At 59.0% G+C, this 17053-nt stretch overlaps 1 protein-coding gene across 1 annotated transcript in view; it reads right to left on the bottom strand.

Annotated features, from left to right (window-relative positions):
- SDK2 (sidekick cell adhesion molecule 2) overlaps positions 1–17053 on the bottom strand; it is a 42745-nt gene that overhangs the window by 14062 nt on the left and 11630 nt on the right. Inside the window, exons 2-11 of the mRNA XM_061376932.1 lie at positions 12451–12610; positions 5314–5420; positions 4172–4319; positions 3103–3236; positions 2162–2273; positions 1861–2051; positions 1626–1709; positions 1361–1555; positions 1107–1223; positions 485–652 (exon numbers count right to left, since the gene is read on the bottom strand). Of these exons, the coding sequence (XP_061232916.1) occupies positions 485–652; positions 1107–1223; positions 1361–1555; positions 1626–1709; positions 1861–2051; positions 2162–2273; positions 3103–3236; positions 4172–4319; positions 5314–5420; positions 12451–12610 (1416 nt within the window). The remainder of the gene's footprint in view (positions 1–484; positions 653–1106; positions 1224–1360; positions 1556–1625; positions 1710–1860; positions 2052–2161; positions 2274–3102; positions 3237–4171; positions 4320–5313; positions 5421–12450; positions 12611–17053) is intronic.

The following is a 17053-nucleotide window of genomic DNA, read 5'->3' as shown; positions in this document are numbered from 1 at the left end:
AGAATGAGCCACCAGCACTGCTTGTGCTTGGCATCAGTAAGGATGTGTGCATGCAGGCAATCAACCAGCCCATCCCTGCAGACCTCTCTACCTCACCATGCATCATAGAATCAACCAGATTGGAAACACCTTTAAGATCATCACTACCAAATCCTCCACCGAGCTATGTCACTAAGGGCTTTGCCTACATGGTTTGTGAACACCTCTAGGAATGGTGACTCCATCGCTTCCCTGGGAAGCCTGCTCCAATGATTGACTATGCTCTTCCTGAAGAATTTTCCCTAATATATAGAATCCCAGACTGGTTTGTGTTGGAAGGGAGCTTAAAGCTCCTCCAGCTCCAACCCCTTCCATTGGGGCAGCTTGCTCCAAGCCCCTGTGTCCAACCTGCCCTTGGACCTTGCCCAGTTTGCCCATGGCGCTGTGTCCATCCCTCCCCATGCATGCAGAGCAGGGTGAGGCTGATCCATAGCGGGTCCCTTACCCCACACCACCAGGTCGGCAGAGGCCTCATCCACACCACGGGAGTTGGTGGCCAGGCAGACGTAGGTGCCGGCGTCGGCGAGGTGCGCGGGGCTCACGAGCAGGCTGCCCGACTCCAGCAGCGTGAAGCGGGGGAGCTGCACCGAGCCGCTGGCCAGGACCCGCTCCCCTGCGGCACAGGGAGCTCCATCAGGGGCCCGGTGGCCAGGCAGGGATGGGGCAAGGCAGAGACAGGGCTCGGATGCAGCCCCGTGTCACACACAGTATCCCAGTATCACAGTATGTTAGAGATTGGAAGGGACCTCAAGAGCTCATCCAGTCCAATCCCCCTGCAGAGCAGGAACACCCAGATAAGGTTACACAGGAACGTGTCCAGGTGGGTTTTGAATGTCTCCAGAGAAGGAGACTCCACAACCTCCCTGGGCAGCCTGGTCCAGTGTTCCGTCACCCTCACTGAGAAGAAGTTTAAGTGGAACCTCTTGTGTTCCAGTTTGTACCCATTGCCCCTTGTCCTATCATTGTTTGCCACTGAGAAGAGCCTGGCTCCATCCTCGGGACACTCCCCCTTTATATATTTATATACACTAATAAGGTCACCCCTCAATCTCCCCATCCCCTTTTACCTTTCTGCCACGTGATGGCCGGACGGGGAGCCCCGGAGGTCTCGCAGTTGAGGATCACGGACATGCCATCAATCACTGCGCTGTCCTGGGGACCCCTGGTGATGTTGGGGGCGATGCCTGGAGGGGGAGGCACAACCCACCCTGAAGCCATTCATGGTGCTCATCCAGGAGCATCTCATCCTGGTTTCCTGGGGTCCCCGAGCCCAGCAGGGGGTCCAGGTGGTGGTGGTGGTGGGGAGGGGGTTGCCACCTACTGGTCACGGCCAGGTACGTGGTGGTCTGCACCTCGCCGGCCGCATTGCGGGCGAAGCACTGGAACATGCCGGTGTCATCGGGGAGCAGCCCGCTGATCTGCAGGCTGCCGTCCGCCAGGAGCTGGAAGCGGGACAGCTTCTCCAGGTGGATGAGGGCAGCATCCTTGTACCAGGCCATGTCCGGGGGGGGCACGCCTGCAAGGACAGGGGCACGTCAGGCATGGGGATGTGGTGGTGTGGGGAAAGCGGCTGGGGAGCATCCCACCTTTGGCTTGGCAGGGAATGGCCACCACCTTCTCCATCTCGGCTGTGATGTGCCTCTCGGGCTCCTTGATGAACTGCGGCGGCTCTGCAAAGGGAAAGCCAGCAACGGGAAGGGTTTGTGCTGCAGCCGGGCTCCAAACACCCCCAGTGACTCCTGCCTGTCACTAGCCCAAGGGCTGAGACCACGCTCAACTCATTGCCCGCATGGTTTGGGCTGCCCATGGCCAGGCCCTCACCCATGACGGAGAGGAAGGCGCCCTCGGCCACGGCGGGCACGCTGCTGCTGCGCAGCACGGCCTCGCACTCGTAGTAGCCACTGTCGCTGAGCGCGGGGCTGAGGATGGTGAGCCGGCGGCTGTAGTCACTGATGCCGCTCGAGAGGGGCACCCCGTCCTTCTTCCAGATGATGTGCAGCTTCATCAGCGGCCTGGAGCAGGGCAAGAACCAGCCATAACCCCCATGGAGCCCCCCCACATCGCTCCATCCCGCAGGAGCCGGGGGTACCCAGCCCTGCGAGATCCCCATCCCGTTACTCACCTGGCGTTGGCCACGCACTCCATGGTCACCTCCGAGGTGCCAGCCACCACGCTGGTGTTCCTGGGTGGGACAATGATGGTGGGTGCGATGGGATCAGCTGGGCCACCCACATCTGGGAGAAGGAAGAGAGAGGAAAGAGAATCAGCACCCTCTGCTCACCCCTGGGGTGCCCGAGCACCCAGCGACGCCAATGGGGCACCCGAAGCCCATCACCTTGGCATCAGGGTGCCTTCATAGCCCTCTCCTCCCATAGAAGCCCACAGCACCAGCCCGGCCCCAGCCTGTGCGCCAGGGAGGAGGGAGAAGGGGAGTATATAAAGCAAAATGATTGCAACAATAAAAAACCCTCATGTAGGCGCTGTAAAAACGCGATGGGCTTGAAAGCTGCTGATACGGCTGAATCCATAAACATGGGCTCAGGTTGTTTATGGCCCCCCAGGGCCCCAAGGTACAGGAAAACAGATTAATGGGGCAGGAGGGGAGGGGAAATAGGGAGAGTCCTCTATGGAGAGGGAAAAATCCCTCCATGGGACGGCGGGATGGGAGTACCAGGATTGATGTAATTCCAGGGCATCTTCCCCATGGGCTGTCACCACCTGAACAGGGGCTGGGGACCCTCACCCAAACGGCCCAGAGGGATCGACCATGAGGGTGTTGAGCTGATGGGGAGCAGGAGCAGGGGAGCGTGTCCCATGGGGATGCATTAGACCATCCCATCCCACAGCATGGGCCATGGCCGGATCCATCCCCAGCAGCAGGGATGGAGCGGGAGGCTCTGCCCAAGACACAATGAGTGCCTGCAGCACAGCCTGGAACGCCTAAATAAATTGTGATGCTGCTGAAGTGTGGAGTCAGCAAATCCGGAGCACCTGATGGGATCTAATGCAAAGTAAAGCAGGGGGGAGCAGGGCCAGGAGGGGGGTACGGCCCCCAGCACTCACTGGCCACGCTCAGCGTGATGGGCTGGCTCGTCTTGTTGTCCCCGTTCTTGTCATTCACCGCCTGCACGTAGTAACGTCCCGCATCCGGGGCCACCGTGGAGAGGATGACGAGGGTGTTCTCCAGCGTGATGGCTCTGTGGGGATGGGGACACAATGGGGATACTTATGCACAGAGATGGGACCCTCATTCGCAACGCGGTACCCACATGGGATGGGCACAACCTCCCAGCAGCACCAAGAGGGGTTCAGCTCCCCAGGACCACGCTGAGCCCCGCATCCCCCCCACACCCAGCAGAGCACATCGGACAGTGCAGATTAATAGGACCTTTTCTTAATGGAACGATCTAATCTGCAGGAAACATAAAATGGTTTGGGGAATATATTTTTTCCTACCATTAAATATGAGATAAAGGAGTTTTATCTCTTCAATCCTGCCTTGCAAATAGAAAGGAGACCAGTTCAATTCCTGCATAATGTGGGTTACAAATTCAATTCCCGCACGCTGCATCTGCCAGCACCAGGTTTGCAGCGCTGACAGCACCGGGGCCTGATGCAGCCTCATGGGGACACGTGTGCTGTGCCCAGCTCCATCCCTGATGCCCACCTTTCACCCACCTTCCTCCCTCTTATTTTCATTTCTGTGCTAAATTCATTTCCCCAGTGACAAACAGAGCCATTAGTCGCCGAATGCCTGTGGGTGTTAGCACGATGCGCTTGAGGCATCTGTTAAACAGCCTTATTGCAAGGACAAGGGCAGCCAAGGGAAACATAGCTCCCCGGGATGCAGGGGAGGATGCAGGGGGATGCTGGAGGGATGCTGGAAGGATGCAGGGGGATGCAGGAGGGATGCTGGAGGGATGCAGCGGGATGCTGGAGGGATGCAGGAGGGATGCAGGAGGGATGCAGGAGGGATGCAGGAGGGATGCTGGAGGGATGCTGGAGGGATGCTGGAGGGATGCAGGGGGATGCTGGAGGGATGCAGGAGGGATGCAGGAGGGATGCAGGAGGGATGCAGGAGGGATGCAGGAGGGATGCAGGAGGGATGCAGGAGGGATGCAGGGGTACTCACATGCGGCTGCTGGGGGAGATCTTGCGGCCATCGCGGAACCAGGTGACCTGGGGCTGGGGGAAGCTGGCGATGCGGGGCGCGCGGATGACGGCCGCCTCCCCGTGGGACACGCTCTGCTGCGTCTCGCGGTCCTCGAAGCTCCCCATGTCTGCAGAACGGGTGGGAGAAACGGCTCAGGGGCTGGGAACCCCCCCAGGGCCCCAGCAGGGTCCAGCTGGAGGTCACGGGGATGGGCTCCTCCAGGGGATGCAGAGGGGCTGTGCTGGGGTCTGCTCGCTGCTCCTCTCCTTGGCTGGTCCTAGCACTGGGATCATCCCAGCATGACCTTGGATTGGGAAACAGCCACCTCCATCCTGCCCAGACGTTGCAGGCTGGAAGCACACTGAAAGCAGAGTGAAGCAGGGGGCATGGAGAAGTGGGGGGGGGGCAGGGGATTTTTATTGACTTCCCTTAATTGCTGTAATTAAAAACATGTAAAGAATCTTTTTTTAACGACTTTGCCATTACCATCAGTTGTTAGCACAGCTGCCTTATTAATTTCTCATTAGCTTCCTGATTTCTCATTGCTCCTCAGGAAGGTGTTGAAGGGGTTGGGATTGGGGATATCCCAGACCAAACAGAAGGACGGACAGAAAGGGGCAAGTCCCCAGGGTACAGAGCCAGCAGCACAGCCCTCAGCATGCTCCTTAACATCCCCATGGTGCCTTTGCATCACCCCCTAGTGCAGACCCCAAAGCCTGGCCCGTCCTGCTCAGGTCCATTTGTCCCCAGGATCCATGTGGAGCCATGGAGGAAGCATCCAGGACTGAGCCACCCATCCCTGCTCCTGCACTGCCGGATGCAGCCGCCAGCCTCACGCTCCTGTTTGCCTTCAGTAACGATTATAAACGGTGTTTGCTCTCAGAGGAGCGGGGCTGCTTCACACCATCAAGTGCTTCTCCCCTCCAGGGAGCCAGAACTGCGTGCTCAGATGCGGTGCTGCTGGTTTCCCATTGCCGGGGGGTGCCCCCCAACCCCGCAGCAGAGGCAGCATCATCCCCATCCCTGCTGGCATCACCCCAGGGATGCTCCTGATCCCATGGGCTGCACTAACACCAGAGCTGCCGTGCAGCCGGGTGTCCCCGCATGGGACTGTCACTTACATGCCACCTGCACCTCGGTCTGGCGCTGCAGCAGGGCTCCCATCCGGTTGCGGACGATGCAGCGGTAGAAGCCGGCATGAGTGCGGTCCAGTGATGTGATCACGTACCTGAGGGAGACAGGAGCCACCTCAGCGGTGCTGGGGACATCCAGGCTGCAGGTCCTACACAAACCCCCATTTACATGCAGGTATGTGCACACACACACACACACACACCGTGTCCATGCTGGGGGACAGCACAGCATCCCTTGCTGGCCATGCACGTAGGAGCTGCTTTTGCTGCATCACACACGCAGCGTGAGCTGGTGGCCATCAGTGACTCATGGCTGCGAGTGGGAGGCTCTGGACAAGTGGCTTTGAGCTGTCAGAAGCGGAGGTGGCTGCTGAGGACACGAGGACCCCGGATTCACACTGAGCCTCGGTGCTGAGTGGCAGAGACACACCAGGGTGTGCTGGTGTCCCTCCTGTCTTATCACCACCAGCGCCAGCGGCCGATAAGCAGATAAAGGGGATAACCATGCCCCCACACTGGACCCAGAGCCACCAGACCTCCCTGAACCATCCCCAACCCAGGAGGGATGCAGGGGTGCCTCCTCCATCACCCCTAAACCAGGCTGGACCCCGCTGGCCTCACAGATGGGTGAACCTCTCATGGGGATGGATGGGTGCTGCAGCACCACCTTCCCTGATGGGAAGCGCTCGGAAACAAAGCAGAAAGGCAATAAATAAACAAGCTCAACCCTCCCTTGCCCAAATCTAATCTTGCATTAAAACACGCCGCAGGCTGCTTCGACAGAGCTTTGTTCTTTTGATAACTGAGCATAAAGGAAACTTTGGGAAGACACAAGGAGCGTGTCCCCTGTGCAGGGTGGGAAGACACAAGGAGTGTGTCTCCTGCGCAGGGAAGCACAACAGGACCTTGTGCCCACCTCCCTGCATGGAGATGGTGCTGGAGACTCGAGGCTCCCACCTCACCCAGAGGCACCATCGATTTGGGGTGATCACAGCAGGGCTGGCACCAGACCCACTGCCAACACACATCCACGTAGCCGGCATTCCGGGGGTCACCCATCCCCGTGGGAGAAGGGAGGATGCCATTTGGGAGCGAGTCCTTGAGTGTCACGGCTGATATTTAAAAATGATCCCCAGAGGCTTTAAGTAAGAGATTTCAATTCCAGGGAGCTGTCAGGCAGGGATGCAGACACCAGGAATAATGGGCCCGCTCTCCTTGTGGTGTCCTCGTGAATAAATCACACACCGTGACTCCTAAACACATCACACACGATGGACAGATGGACCCTGATGCTCACCTGCCTGCTCAGCAGCGCAGGGACCCCCTCCGCATCCCCTCATCCTGAGAGGGGGCTGGTCCCAACCTCCCCATCCCAGCCCACAAGCAGCCCCTATAGCACCCAAACCGCCCTCCTCCTTAGGGCCCACGCATGGAGCACCCACCGAGGCACAGCCCCACCTGGTCCCCGCACCCATGGGCGCCAGCAGCCTTCACCCCCCCGCAGATCCAGCTCACAGCGCCTGCTCCACCGGAGCTGGAGGAGCTATTAAGGAGCTGAGCTCCTGCACACACCTAAAGCGGCTGAAAATAGCCCGGAGAAAGGAAATCAATTACCGGGCGCAGCCTGGCCCGCAGTCATTAACCAGACACGAGCAGGGACTTTGTTCTCCGCTTCCACAGAGGCTTTTATCCGAGACCGCTCTGCTTTGATTTCCTTCCCCCATCCTGCAGGGCTGGGGGGGGGGTAACCGATTTCACCCCTATGCTGCGGGCAGGAGGAGGGGTGAAGCCCCCGCGTCTGAGCAAGCCATGGCCACGCTGCTCCCCTGGCCCCACTGTGCCAAGCAAACGGCTCTTTCCCTGGCTCCAGTCCTCAGCGCGGCCCCAGCCAGGGCTCCTCACCCTGCTCCAGCCAGGACAAGAGGTCTGGCCGAGCTCCCGGTGCAGCCCTTGCTGCTGACTCGGCTGTTCCAAGGGCTGGTTGGTGAAGACAGAGGTTGACAGGGCACCGTCCGCAGGGAAAAGCACTTCGGAAGCGAGGAATGAGCCCTGCTGCAAGAGGCAGCACTGATGGAGATCAGCACGGCCCCGGGGTCAGGAGGGGGGATCCGGAGCCACAAGCCCTGTGCCAGGGGAGCGGTGGCTTTGCAGAAGCAGTTGGAAGGCTTTGGCATCGGATCATGACAGATGGGTGAGCCGCACATTGGGAACGACGACCTCCCGTCCATCCCATCGGTGGGGCAGGACAGGGCACAGCAACGCCATCAACCATAACCCCCCTTTGCCATGCAACCCCGGCAAGGTATCGGCATCACCGGGTGGTGGGGCTGGTCGGTGCCATGAGGCCCCAGCCCCTGTGGCTCTGTTATTGCAGGGCTGACAGTGCCGAATTATTATTAGATTGAGGGGGCGGAGAGGGGCCGGGAACAGCATCAGCCAAAGGATTTGCTCCATCAAATGGGAAAGGCAGACGAGTGCAGGAACCAGCGCTGCTCTTCCAACACCACCCAGGAGCAGCAACAGCTGGATGGGATTTTGCATGGCAGCGCATTGCCACGGTCCCCTCTGATTAATATCCCATATAACGACTAATTAATTCTAGAGGGGACATGCATCTGAACAGTCCCCGTGTGATAATGAAATGCCAAGTGAGCATTAAAACACATTTAGCAAAGGTTTAACGACTCCCAGCATCCCGGCACCTCCACCCGCCCGCCTGCCGCTCAATATGCTTTTAAACACCCGCCCTGCTATTCCATCAGCCCCCGTTAACTGTGTTATTGGATCTCAATTAGCTCCTGATTGGAAAGGGCTCTGGTGTGACACACGTGGCCGTGGCCGGAGCCCCGCTGCTTCCCAGAGGGAATGGGAGCTGTAAATCACTGCCGCACTTGGCCGGGTCAGAACAATGAACCGGTTAATAATTAACGTCCATTAATGTGCCCCCTGCCTGCAGAGCAGGGGCACAAGCCTCAAGCCATGGGAAGCATCCGGAAGGCTCCAGTATGGCTTTCACCAGCTCAGCCATCACCATCCAGCTCAGGTGGTGACTCTGGGTCTCAGAACCTTCTGCTGGTCCCCTTCCCACTGCTGCTTGAGCCTGCACAAGGTGCCAGCATGGAGATCCCCTCCATCACCTTCCCCTATTGTGCCAGCCCCAATCCACGTGGCTCATGGGCACTGCTGCTCTCCGCTGTTGCTTTGTGGCACCCTCAAAGCCAGACAAGGCACAGAGCAAGGCAGGAACCTTCACAGCACACCCATCACCACCAAAGCCCACCCCATGCTGCCCATTACCTGCCTCACTGCCATTCCGGGGAGCTTTGGCAATGCCAAACCTGAAGGCACAAGCAGCAGCTCACTACTGAGCTCCCATTGCAGCCCCTCTGCTTTATCAGCTCCCATTAACGATCCCATTGGATGGCAATCAGCTGCCCAGGGAAGGGCTGTGCTCCGCAGCTGGGCTGCTGAAGAGCTGGTCCAGCTGGAGCAGGGATGTGCTCCAGTGAGCACAGGCTAAGGTCCCAGCAGGGTGCCACGAGTAAAGCACCCCCAGGTCTGTGTTTTTGAGGGGGTCCTGGCTCCATATTTGATGTAATTTGGGGACAAAGCCCAGGCATCAAACAACTGGGGTCCTCCAAAGGCCATAAAGGCTTGGTGGGATGCTCTGTGTGCAGCATCCCTGCATCCCTGGGGTACACACATCCCACGAAGGAGGGAGGGGGGGGCAAACCAGCCCCAGATCTGGCCATGGGGCTGCATGGAACCCAGAGGAGCACCAGGAAGCTCCATCCTGCAAACCCCATTTAGCTGGGGGTAGGATGACAGGGAGCACTGCAGCAGCAAAGGCAGCCAGTGCCAGGGATGTAATGACACTTTCCCAGGCTCCAAGCTCCCGGAAAAGGGGATCTGGGCTCTTGGGAAGGGCCATGGGATCCTTTAGTAGCTCCTGCACCAGCTGCGGAGGGACGTGGGGAGAGACAAGAGGCTGATTTAGTGCACGGGAGATGCATCTCTACGGATGGGTGTCTGTCCAGAGGTAATCTATGTGCAAGGTAATTTCTCCAGGCAGCAGGACTCGATGCAACCCTTAATAGGACAATCTCATGTGATGAATTACCAGCCCCAACTAATCTGCATGTTAAATTTCTTGTATGAGGAATAAATATCCTCAATTCACCAGAGAAGCGCTTTCCTTCCGAGGATTTCATTAAAGGCATCAAGCTGCCTGATTTGCATGCTATGATTCCTGCTACGAGGAGAAGCCAGGCTCTGGAGAGCGCGCCGGAGAGATTATGCAGGGAAAACCGGAGCAGACCCTGGAGAGCAAAGGGAAAACTGGAGCAGGCCCTGGGGAACGCAGTGCCAGGACATGGGAATGCAGAGTGCAGCACGATTCCACCCCCCCCAGAACCCTGCCATCACCCTAACAAAGGTCACACAGGCAGTGGAGGGGATGGGGTTTTGCTGTGGGGTCCCCATGTGTGGGAGGAAGTGGGGGTCCCATGGGAGAGCTGTCTCCATGCTCCCCATGCCAGCGGCAGGCAGCAAGTGAGTGAAGGCTGGTCCCTAATCCCCCATGGTCCCCAAAGATGCTCCCAGGGGAAAGCGCACACAGAGCCCGTGGTCCCTGATCCCTCTGTGGTCCCTGATCACACTCGATCCCCAGGGATGCTCCAATGGCTCTCATGCATTCCTCCCTCCGCAATCCTCAGGGATGCCCTGCAATGGCTGGGGGCCAGGGCCCTGCTGAGCTCATTCCCATTCCCATTGCCGTTCCCGTTCCCCACCTGCCCGTCACCACACACCACCAAGTCGCTCAGTGGCAAGCTGGCGGCTGCGGGAAGGGAAGGCTGGTCACCATGGAAACGCGCTGCCAAACTGGGAGAGTGGCTCCTTCCCTTAAAACACACCACGAGCCCCAGGGCCATCGGAGCAGGAGGAACCGGGACGGCTCATGGGGAGCCATGGGGAGCCGCAGCCCACAGCCCCCACAGAAGGGGTGCAATGCACAAGGGTGAGAGCAGCCGGCAGTGCCGGTGGGATTCCCGGCTATGGGAGAGATGTGGGGAGGAGCAGTGAGGATGCTGAGGGGGGAAATGCTTGGTGGCACGCTTGATGCCACAAAACACATAGATGAGACCTTGGTGATCCTAAAGGTCTTTTCCAACCTGGTTGATTCTATCCATGATTCTATGACATGTCTCCCCTGCAGCACAGGGCTCTGCTGCAAAGGACAATGCATCCTGTCATGGGCACAGCCAGGATACAGGGAAGGTCCCTCCAGCCCCTGGCACAGGGAGATGCCGGGGGGGGTACAACCCATCCCCGATATGGGTTTGTACAGCACATCCCTCACCCACACTACTGCTGCAGCCGCAGCCATCCCCGGCCCTGCAGGGACAGCCGCATCCCTGAGCCTCTCTGTCCATCCACAGCATCCCTCCCCTCTCCCAGGATTACTCCGTGTCTAAACTCGTTAAGTTTTAATTACTCCCTCCCCGTGCGTGAGCGGGCTGGCTCCGCGCCACCGACGGCTCTATCCAAATCCCATTCCTGCCCATCATCACTCACTCCCGTGCTTCGCCCTCAGTGCCAGGCCCCACATCCCAACCCTCATCTGGACACCCGAATTCCCTGCGGAGGCGCAGGGATGGGCAGCACACGGCGGGCAGAGGGAAGCTGCTGCTGGCAGGTTGTGTCCTCACCACGGCGAGGACGGGTTGAAGGCAGGCAGTGATTTGCATCCAGGCTGTTTGCTTCATTAGCTGCGCCTGGGTTTGTTTGGGTTCTCCTCATGTGTTTGTTTATTTGCTCGCTTGCATCCCTTAATCCTTTCTGGCTGGATGCTGGAGCTGGAGGCGGGGGCCGGGGGCTCATTGGGCAGGGAGTCACCTTGGCGCCGGGATGCAGGGATGCGGGGATGTGGGGATGCAGGGATGCAGGGATGCAGGGATGCGGGGATGCTGCGCATCCCTGAGCATGCACCTTTCCTACACAAGGGTAAACTGAGGCATGGAGCAGACCCAGGAGTCCCCAATTCTGGGGGGTCCAAACCACTTCTGGGTTTGGAGGTGCCCCCCAAGCACCCCAACACGCTCCAAAGTGGGGCAGAGCCCAGGGTCAGGGTTCTGAGACCTTAATCCTGCTTGGAGCTTGCAGCTCAGCCCCAGCACTGTGCAGCTGCTCTGTGGGAGCCCCTGCATGGGCTCTGTGTCCCCCCAGTGTCACCACTGTCCCCATAACCCCCTTCAAGAGCTGACACGTTGCATTGCTCCCACTGCAACCAATGTGGCTCCTGACAGGCATGAGCTGTGGGAACCGTGGGGCTCAACAGGTCTCTGAGCTCCAACACTGGGGTTAGGACAAGGGACCTGTGCCATGGGGCACCCAGCACCAAGCCTGGGGCACTGGGGACACCACCGAGCTGCAGCCACCATGGCTGAGTGAGGAGCAGCCCCATGGTCCCCAAGGATGCTGCAGCACCCGGCGCAGCACCGCGCTGGGGAGGGCACCCAGCACCCAGCACAGCACAGGGTGATGGGGAGGGGACGTCACCAGCCACATTGTCTGCGTTCCCGGCATCCCGGAGCAGCCCCGCGTTGCTACAGCAACACGAAGCCTTTGGATTCAATGCCTTTAAATGGGGAACTGCTTGTCTCGGGCTGAATTATTGATTAAACCAGAAAGGATGACACACACGGGCACAGGAGATGACCAGAGGTACCCTGCTTCACTTAGAAGCAAGCTCCAAGCAGGCTGTGATGTGGGGCCATCAGGATCAGTCACCACATGGGGTGGATGGCCCAAACCAGGGTGATCTCTTGTGCTGCCCCTTCCTGCTCCATCCCTAGGCTGGAGTGAGCTCGGGGAGCCAGGAGCCAGCAGTGAGCTGCAGCCCGGTGTTAATCCCCTTGTTCAAACGCCTCCTCCCTGATGTTGACCTGCTTAAATCCACCGTTTGCTCTCCAAACAGAGGAGGCAGGTCCTGGCAATGCTAACAGCTGCATCCCCAGCACAGCATCCCCTCGCAGGGGGGACCGGTGATGCCCGCAGCATCCACCAGCAGGGACCAGTGCGCGGGGCAGGATGGGTCCCGGATGCTCAGGGTGTGATGGGACTCACCGGTACTCCAAGGAGAACTTGGTCAGCTCCTGGTTGTTGTGCAGCCACTTGAACTCGAGGGGCCAACTGCCCTCGGCCATGCACGTCAGGACCAGGCGGTTCCCCTCCAGATGGACCTGGCTCCGCACCGGCTCCGTCTTAAAGTATGGGGAGACATCATCTGCAGAGAGAGGAAGGAGAGGGGTGACAGTCATGGGTGAGGACCCACAACCTGCCAGCCCCATAGCCTGCCAGCCCCATTCACCTCATCATAACCATAACCCATGGGCACACGGGCAGGGGGGTGCTGCTGGCCTCATCCCCATCCCTCCATCCCAGCCAGGCCTCCCCACTGGCCACTTGCCCGCCCTGAGCCATTTCCCAAGCCTGTCGACAAGGGCTTAGCCCATCTAGGGTTTATCTAAGCCGCTTGCTTTGCTTTATTCCCGGCTGCCTTTGTAGTGCTTCAGAAGCACTGAGCTTTTAACTTGGGGGGTGAAGAGGGTGGAGGGGCTGGGAGCGGAGCGACACACAAACACTTACTCCTCTCCTGTTTTATTTGCTAAGTAAAACTATAAATCGAAACACACAGCTCCATTTTCTGCTTAACAAATGGAAGCCCTTTTACTTCAAAGACACATCCATATTCCCCAGCAGCTTTCAAGTGTGCTTTCAATCACGGCTTTGGGTTCTTTCTTTGGGGCAGGGCTTTGCTCTCTTGTGCGAGAGCTGAATTCCTGCCGCAGCTCTCCACACCCTGAGCTCCCAGTGAAGCAGTGCCCATGGGCTCAGCCCGTGCTGGTGTCCCATTGCCACAGGGCTCAGAGACACCTGGTCCCTGTCCTCTCCAATTGCTGCATCCATGTGGAGATGCTCGTTTGATTCGCTGCGTGTCCCCGGGGTGGGCATGGGGATGCTAAATGCCCATTGAGTCATTAGGCAGGGAAGGAGCAGCAGAGACCTCTTTAAATGAATGCTCCTCTCTGGCCTTCATCAGCGCTGGCTGGTGCAGACAGCCCTTATCCCATTGCCCCTGTGCCAGACCCAGGCTGGACTGGGGCACTGAGGCACCTCTCAATGCAGTCAAGGGGCTCAGTGCCCGTGCATGGTGTGTGTCACCCCTACACGTGTCCCTACCACGCTGTGGCAGGAGCTTGACCTGCAATGCCAGAGCTTCACCCACGCCAGGCTGGAGATGTGGGATTACTGCAGCACCCAGCTGAGGCCATGGCAAAGCCGAATGTCAGCTCCAAGGCTGAACACCTCGGGCATGAAACCAATAGATGAGCCATGGAGCAGGCAGGGCAAGATGCAGGCAGTGCATCCATGCATCGGAACAGGCTGATGCACAGGCACCGGTGATGGTCACCTCTGCGTGAGCCGCACCACAAACCACAGGGCTCAACATCCCGGGTTGAGTGCTCCAGTGGCATCCCCCCACTGATCCCAGCACTGGGCACATAGGGATCCATTTGGGATGGATTTGGGATGGATTTGGGATGCAGGGTGCTCCTGGCGCACCTTCCCCGGGCCGCAGGCTGTTTGCACACATCCTAATTTGACTTTAAGCAGCTCAGACTCATCTCGCTTTGAAGCGCCCGGACCATCTGTTCTGCATTAAGGGGTGAAGAACGGCACCGAGCAGGAGAGGCAGCTCCTAACTCCACCATTGATCACTATCCCCCAGCAAAGGGCACTGCAGCCTCCTCCGATCCCTTGGGAAAGCCAAAACCACCCCAGGCAGGGCAGGGGGTCCTGGGTGCACCGGGTGTCCCTTGCGAGGGTGAAGGTGGCACCGAGCTCCATCCGTCCATGCCTCAGTTTCCCTCTATTTGACGCCATGCAGCATCTCAGCTCTGCTCCCACTATGCCAGGGGGAATTCTGTCCCATCATCCTGGTAGCAACATGGGCACGGCACCACCAAGGCCAGGGTGCACGGGGGTGCCCATCACCTCATCACCCATCACCTCACTGCGCACTGCAGAGCCAGCATGGAGAGAGGCCACGATCCCACAGGTCCTGGGGGCAGTGGGAGCTCTCCCAGTGTGTGACACCGCATGTGTGTGTGCCCCCCTCGAACCCAAGGGTCATTACTGCTAATTCCGCCTCTCCCCCATCTGCTCTGCCTGTTTCCTCTCCACCGGCTCATTAGAGGCTAATTAGTTAGTGCAGGAATTCATCACTTCGCAAAGGCAGCAGCGAGGAGCGGCCCCGGGAGCATCTGCACATCTGCCGGTGGCACAGGATGGTGCTGAGCTCCCGAGGCCGTGGGTCGGGGGCTGAGCCATAATACCATGCTATACCATGCCATGCCAGCCTGGTACAGCCCCTCCATGGAATAGGTGCCACCAAACCACTCCATCCCCATCCTGCCCGCACCCGGAGCTGAGCTGCAGGCAGGGATGGATGGGATCCATAGGATGCCAAAAGCTGGCAGCAGGGAAGGGGACGGGCACGGGGATGAGCCCGGCTCTCTCCCTCCACCACCGGTGACATTCTAATGCCAGGCCCTCACAAGGCACTAATCCTGCCTAATGGGATCACAATCTTTGTCCCTGCACTTTATTTACATAGAGCTGGGTCTGAGCCCGCAGCATTAGTGAGGGGAGGGGATGTGGATTTAGAGCAGGGGCCCTGGCTGTACCTAAAGAGCAGTAATGGATCCTAATGCCTGGGCGTAATGGGCGAGCCAGGAGCTAAGCCCCCCTCTCCAGGCTTCAAATCCCTCTTGATGGGAAGGGACGGGAAGGTTTAAGCCCAGAGGAATCCTGGAATGCCTGCCCAGGGCAGGGTGCTCCCTGCAGCTGCTGGTGGGGAGAAGGGGGGTGGGACCCCCATTGTGCTCGGTGAGCAAAGAGAAGGTGGGGATGGGGCATGGGATGGGTCCCCCGAGCCAACCATAAGGGACCAGCTCATGGGACACCCAGGCTCTTGTAGAAGTCTTCCAGTGCCTAAAGGGGTGCAGGAAACCTGGAGAGGGGCTTGGGACAGGGGCCTGTAGGGACAGGCCAAGGGGAATGGATTGAACCTGCCCGAGGGGAGACTGAGCTGAGCTCTTAGGCAGAAGCTCTTCCCTGGGAGGGTGCTGAGGCGCTGGCACAGGGTGCCCAGAGAAGCTGTGGCTGCCCCATCCCTGGCAGTGCTCAAGGCCAGGTTGGACACAGGGGCTTGGAGCAAGCTGCTCCAGTGGAAGGGGTTGGGACTGGATGACCTTTAAGGTCCCATCAACCCAACCCATTCCCTGGTTCTATGCCCGTTATGGACAGGGGGGTGACATCCACCGCTCCGCTCCCCACTGAGCGCCCTGGCCCCCTAAGCGTGGGGCCGTGCAGTGCAATCTCTGCAGCATCAGACGATCGCGGGCGCCGCGCAGCACGAGGAGATTAAAAAACAATAAAGAGAAAGCGAAACCCGCGCTATAATTACCAGCCCGGAGCCGCCAGCGCAGGCGGGGAGGGAGGGGAGGAATAAGAGAAGAAATCCACTAAAATTTTAATAGGAAGCAGTGCATTTAATTTAAGGACACATTTTTTCAATTACCAGAATAATTGTTTGATTCCTAAACCACGTTCCCATACGAGGGTAATTTTCCCCCGGTTTTGTTATTCATCTGTGTAACAGGCTCGCGGCGCCGTTCCCCGGTACCCGCTGCCCATCCCGGGGGCAGGAGGGGACCTGGCGTGGCATGGTGAGGGTTAACATCACCACAGCACCTATAGGGGATTGAGATGTCCCTGAGCCACCCAGTGGGGTCAGAGCGTGGTTGGGTGCAATGACGGATCCTGGCCTTGGGGACAACCCATGGCCTCTCCATGGCCACCTTGACCCGGTGGCCCCATGGCCACTGGCAGGGACAGGTAAAGGGCAAGGGCTGCGCTGCTGCTCCAGGAGCCATCCCTTGGCTAAGTTACATTTCCTGCTCATCGGATGCAAGCGTGTGGTTGGGAGGCATCAATGTTTCAGTGGCTCTTGGTAAAGTCATCGGGCTCATGCCCCATGGGCACCGAGGGCACGGCTCCCGGTGCTCCTGGTGTCCCCACCACGGTCCCCTCCGGAGCTGGGGATTAGTGCTCGGTGCCAGAGCCATCAGCATTCCTTAGACAAGGCTTCATCCCCATAACAAACACGGGCAGCAAACACCTGGGAGCTGCGGAGCACAGCGTGCTGCTGAGTGGGGACCACGTGTCTGGGGGTGACAAGGCACAGGGATGAGATGGGGCGAGCATCCTTAGCGAGCCCCGTTCACCCTCCTAACACCGAAGCAGACAGTGCCCTGGGGAAGGGGCAGGCAGGGGGGGTCCAGCCCCAGCCACACACTGCAAGCCTCTCTGGGGCTCACACAGCACCAGCAGTGGGGCAGGATGGCTCCATCCTCCCCAACCCATCAGTATCACTGAACCCATCAATATCCATCCCAGCATCAGCCCTCGGTCCTCATCCCAGTGGAAAGGGCAGGCCCAGGAGTACAGGGACATCCCAGCCATTCCTTGTACCCCCCAAGCTGGGCTGGTGGCTATGGGGTGTCCCCACGGGCACACAGAGCAGTTCCAAAGGCACCCAGCACCATCCTGCCCATCTCAGCCCTGTGGCTCCCCGCACACACACACACACACCCATGGAGCA

The sequence above is a fragment of the Neopsephotus bourkii genome, unplaced genomic scaffold (genome assembly GCF_033783945.1).
Source record: "Neopsephotus bourkii isolate Nb327-2 ecotype Australia unplaced genomic scaffold, CSIRO-AGI_Nbou_v1 NB_1749, whole genome shotgun sequence".
Taxonomy (NCBI): domain Eukaryota; kingdom Metazoa; phylum Chordata; class Aves; order Psittaciformes; family Psittacidae; genus Neopsephotus; species Neopsephotus bourkii.
The sequence above is the reverse complement of the archived record's forward strand: the minus strand, read 5'-3'. Positions and strand labels throughout refer to the sequence as shown.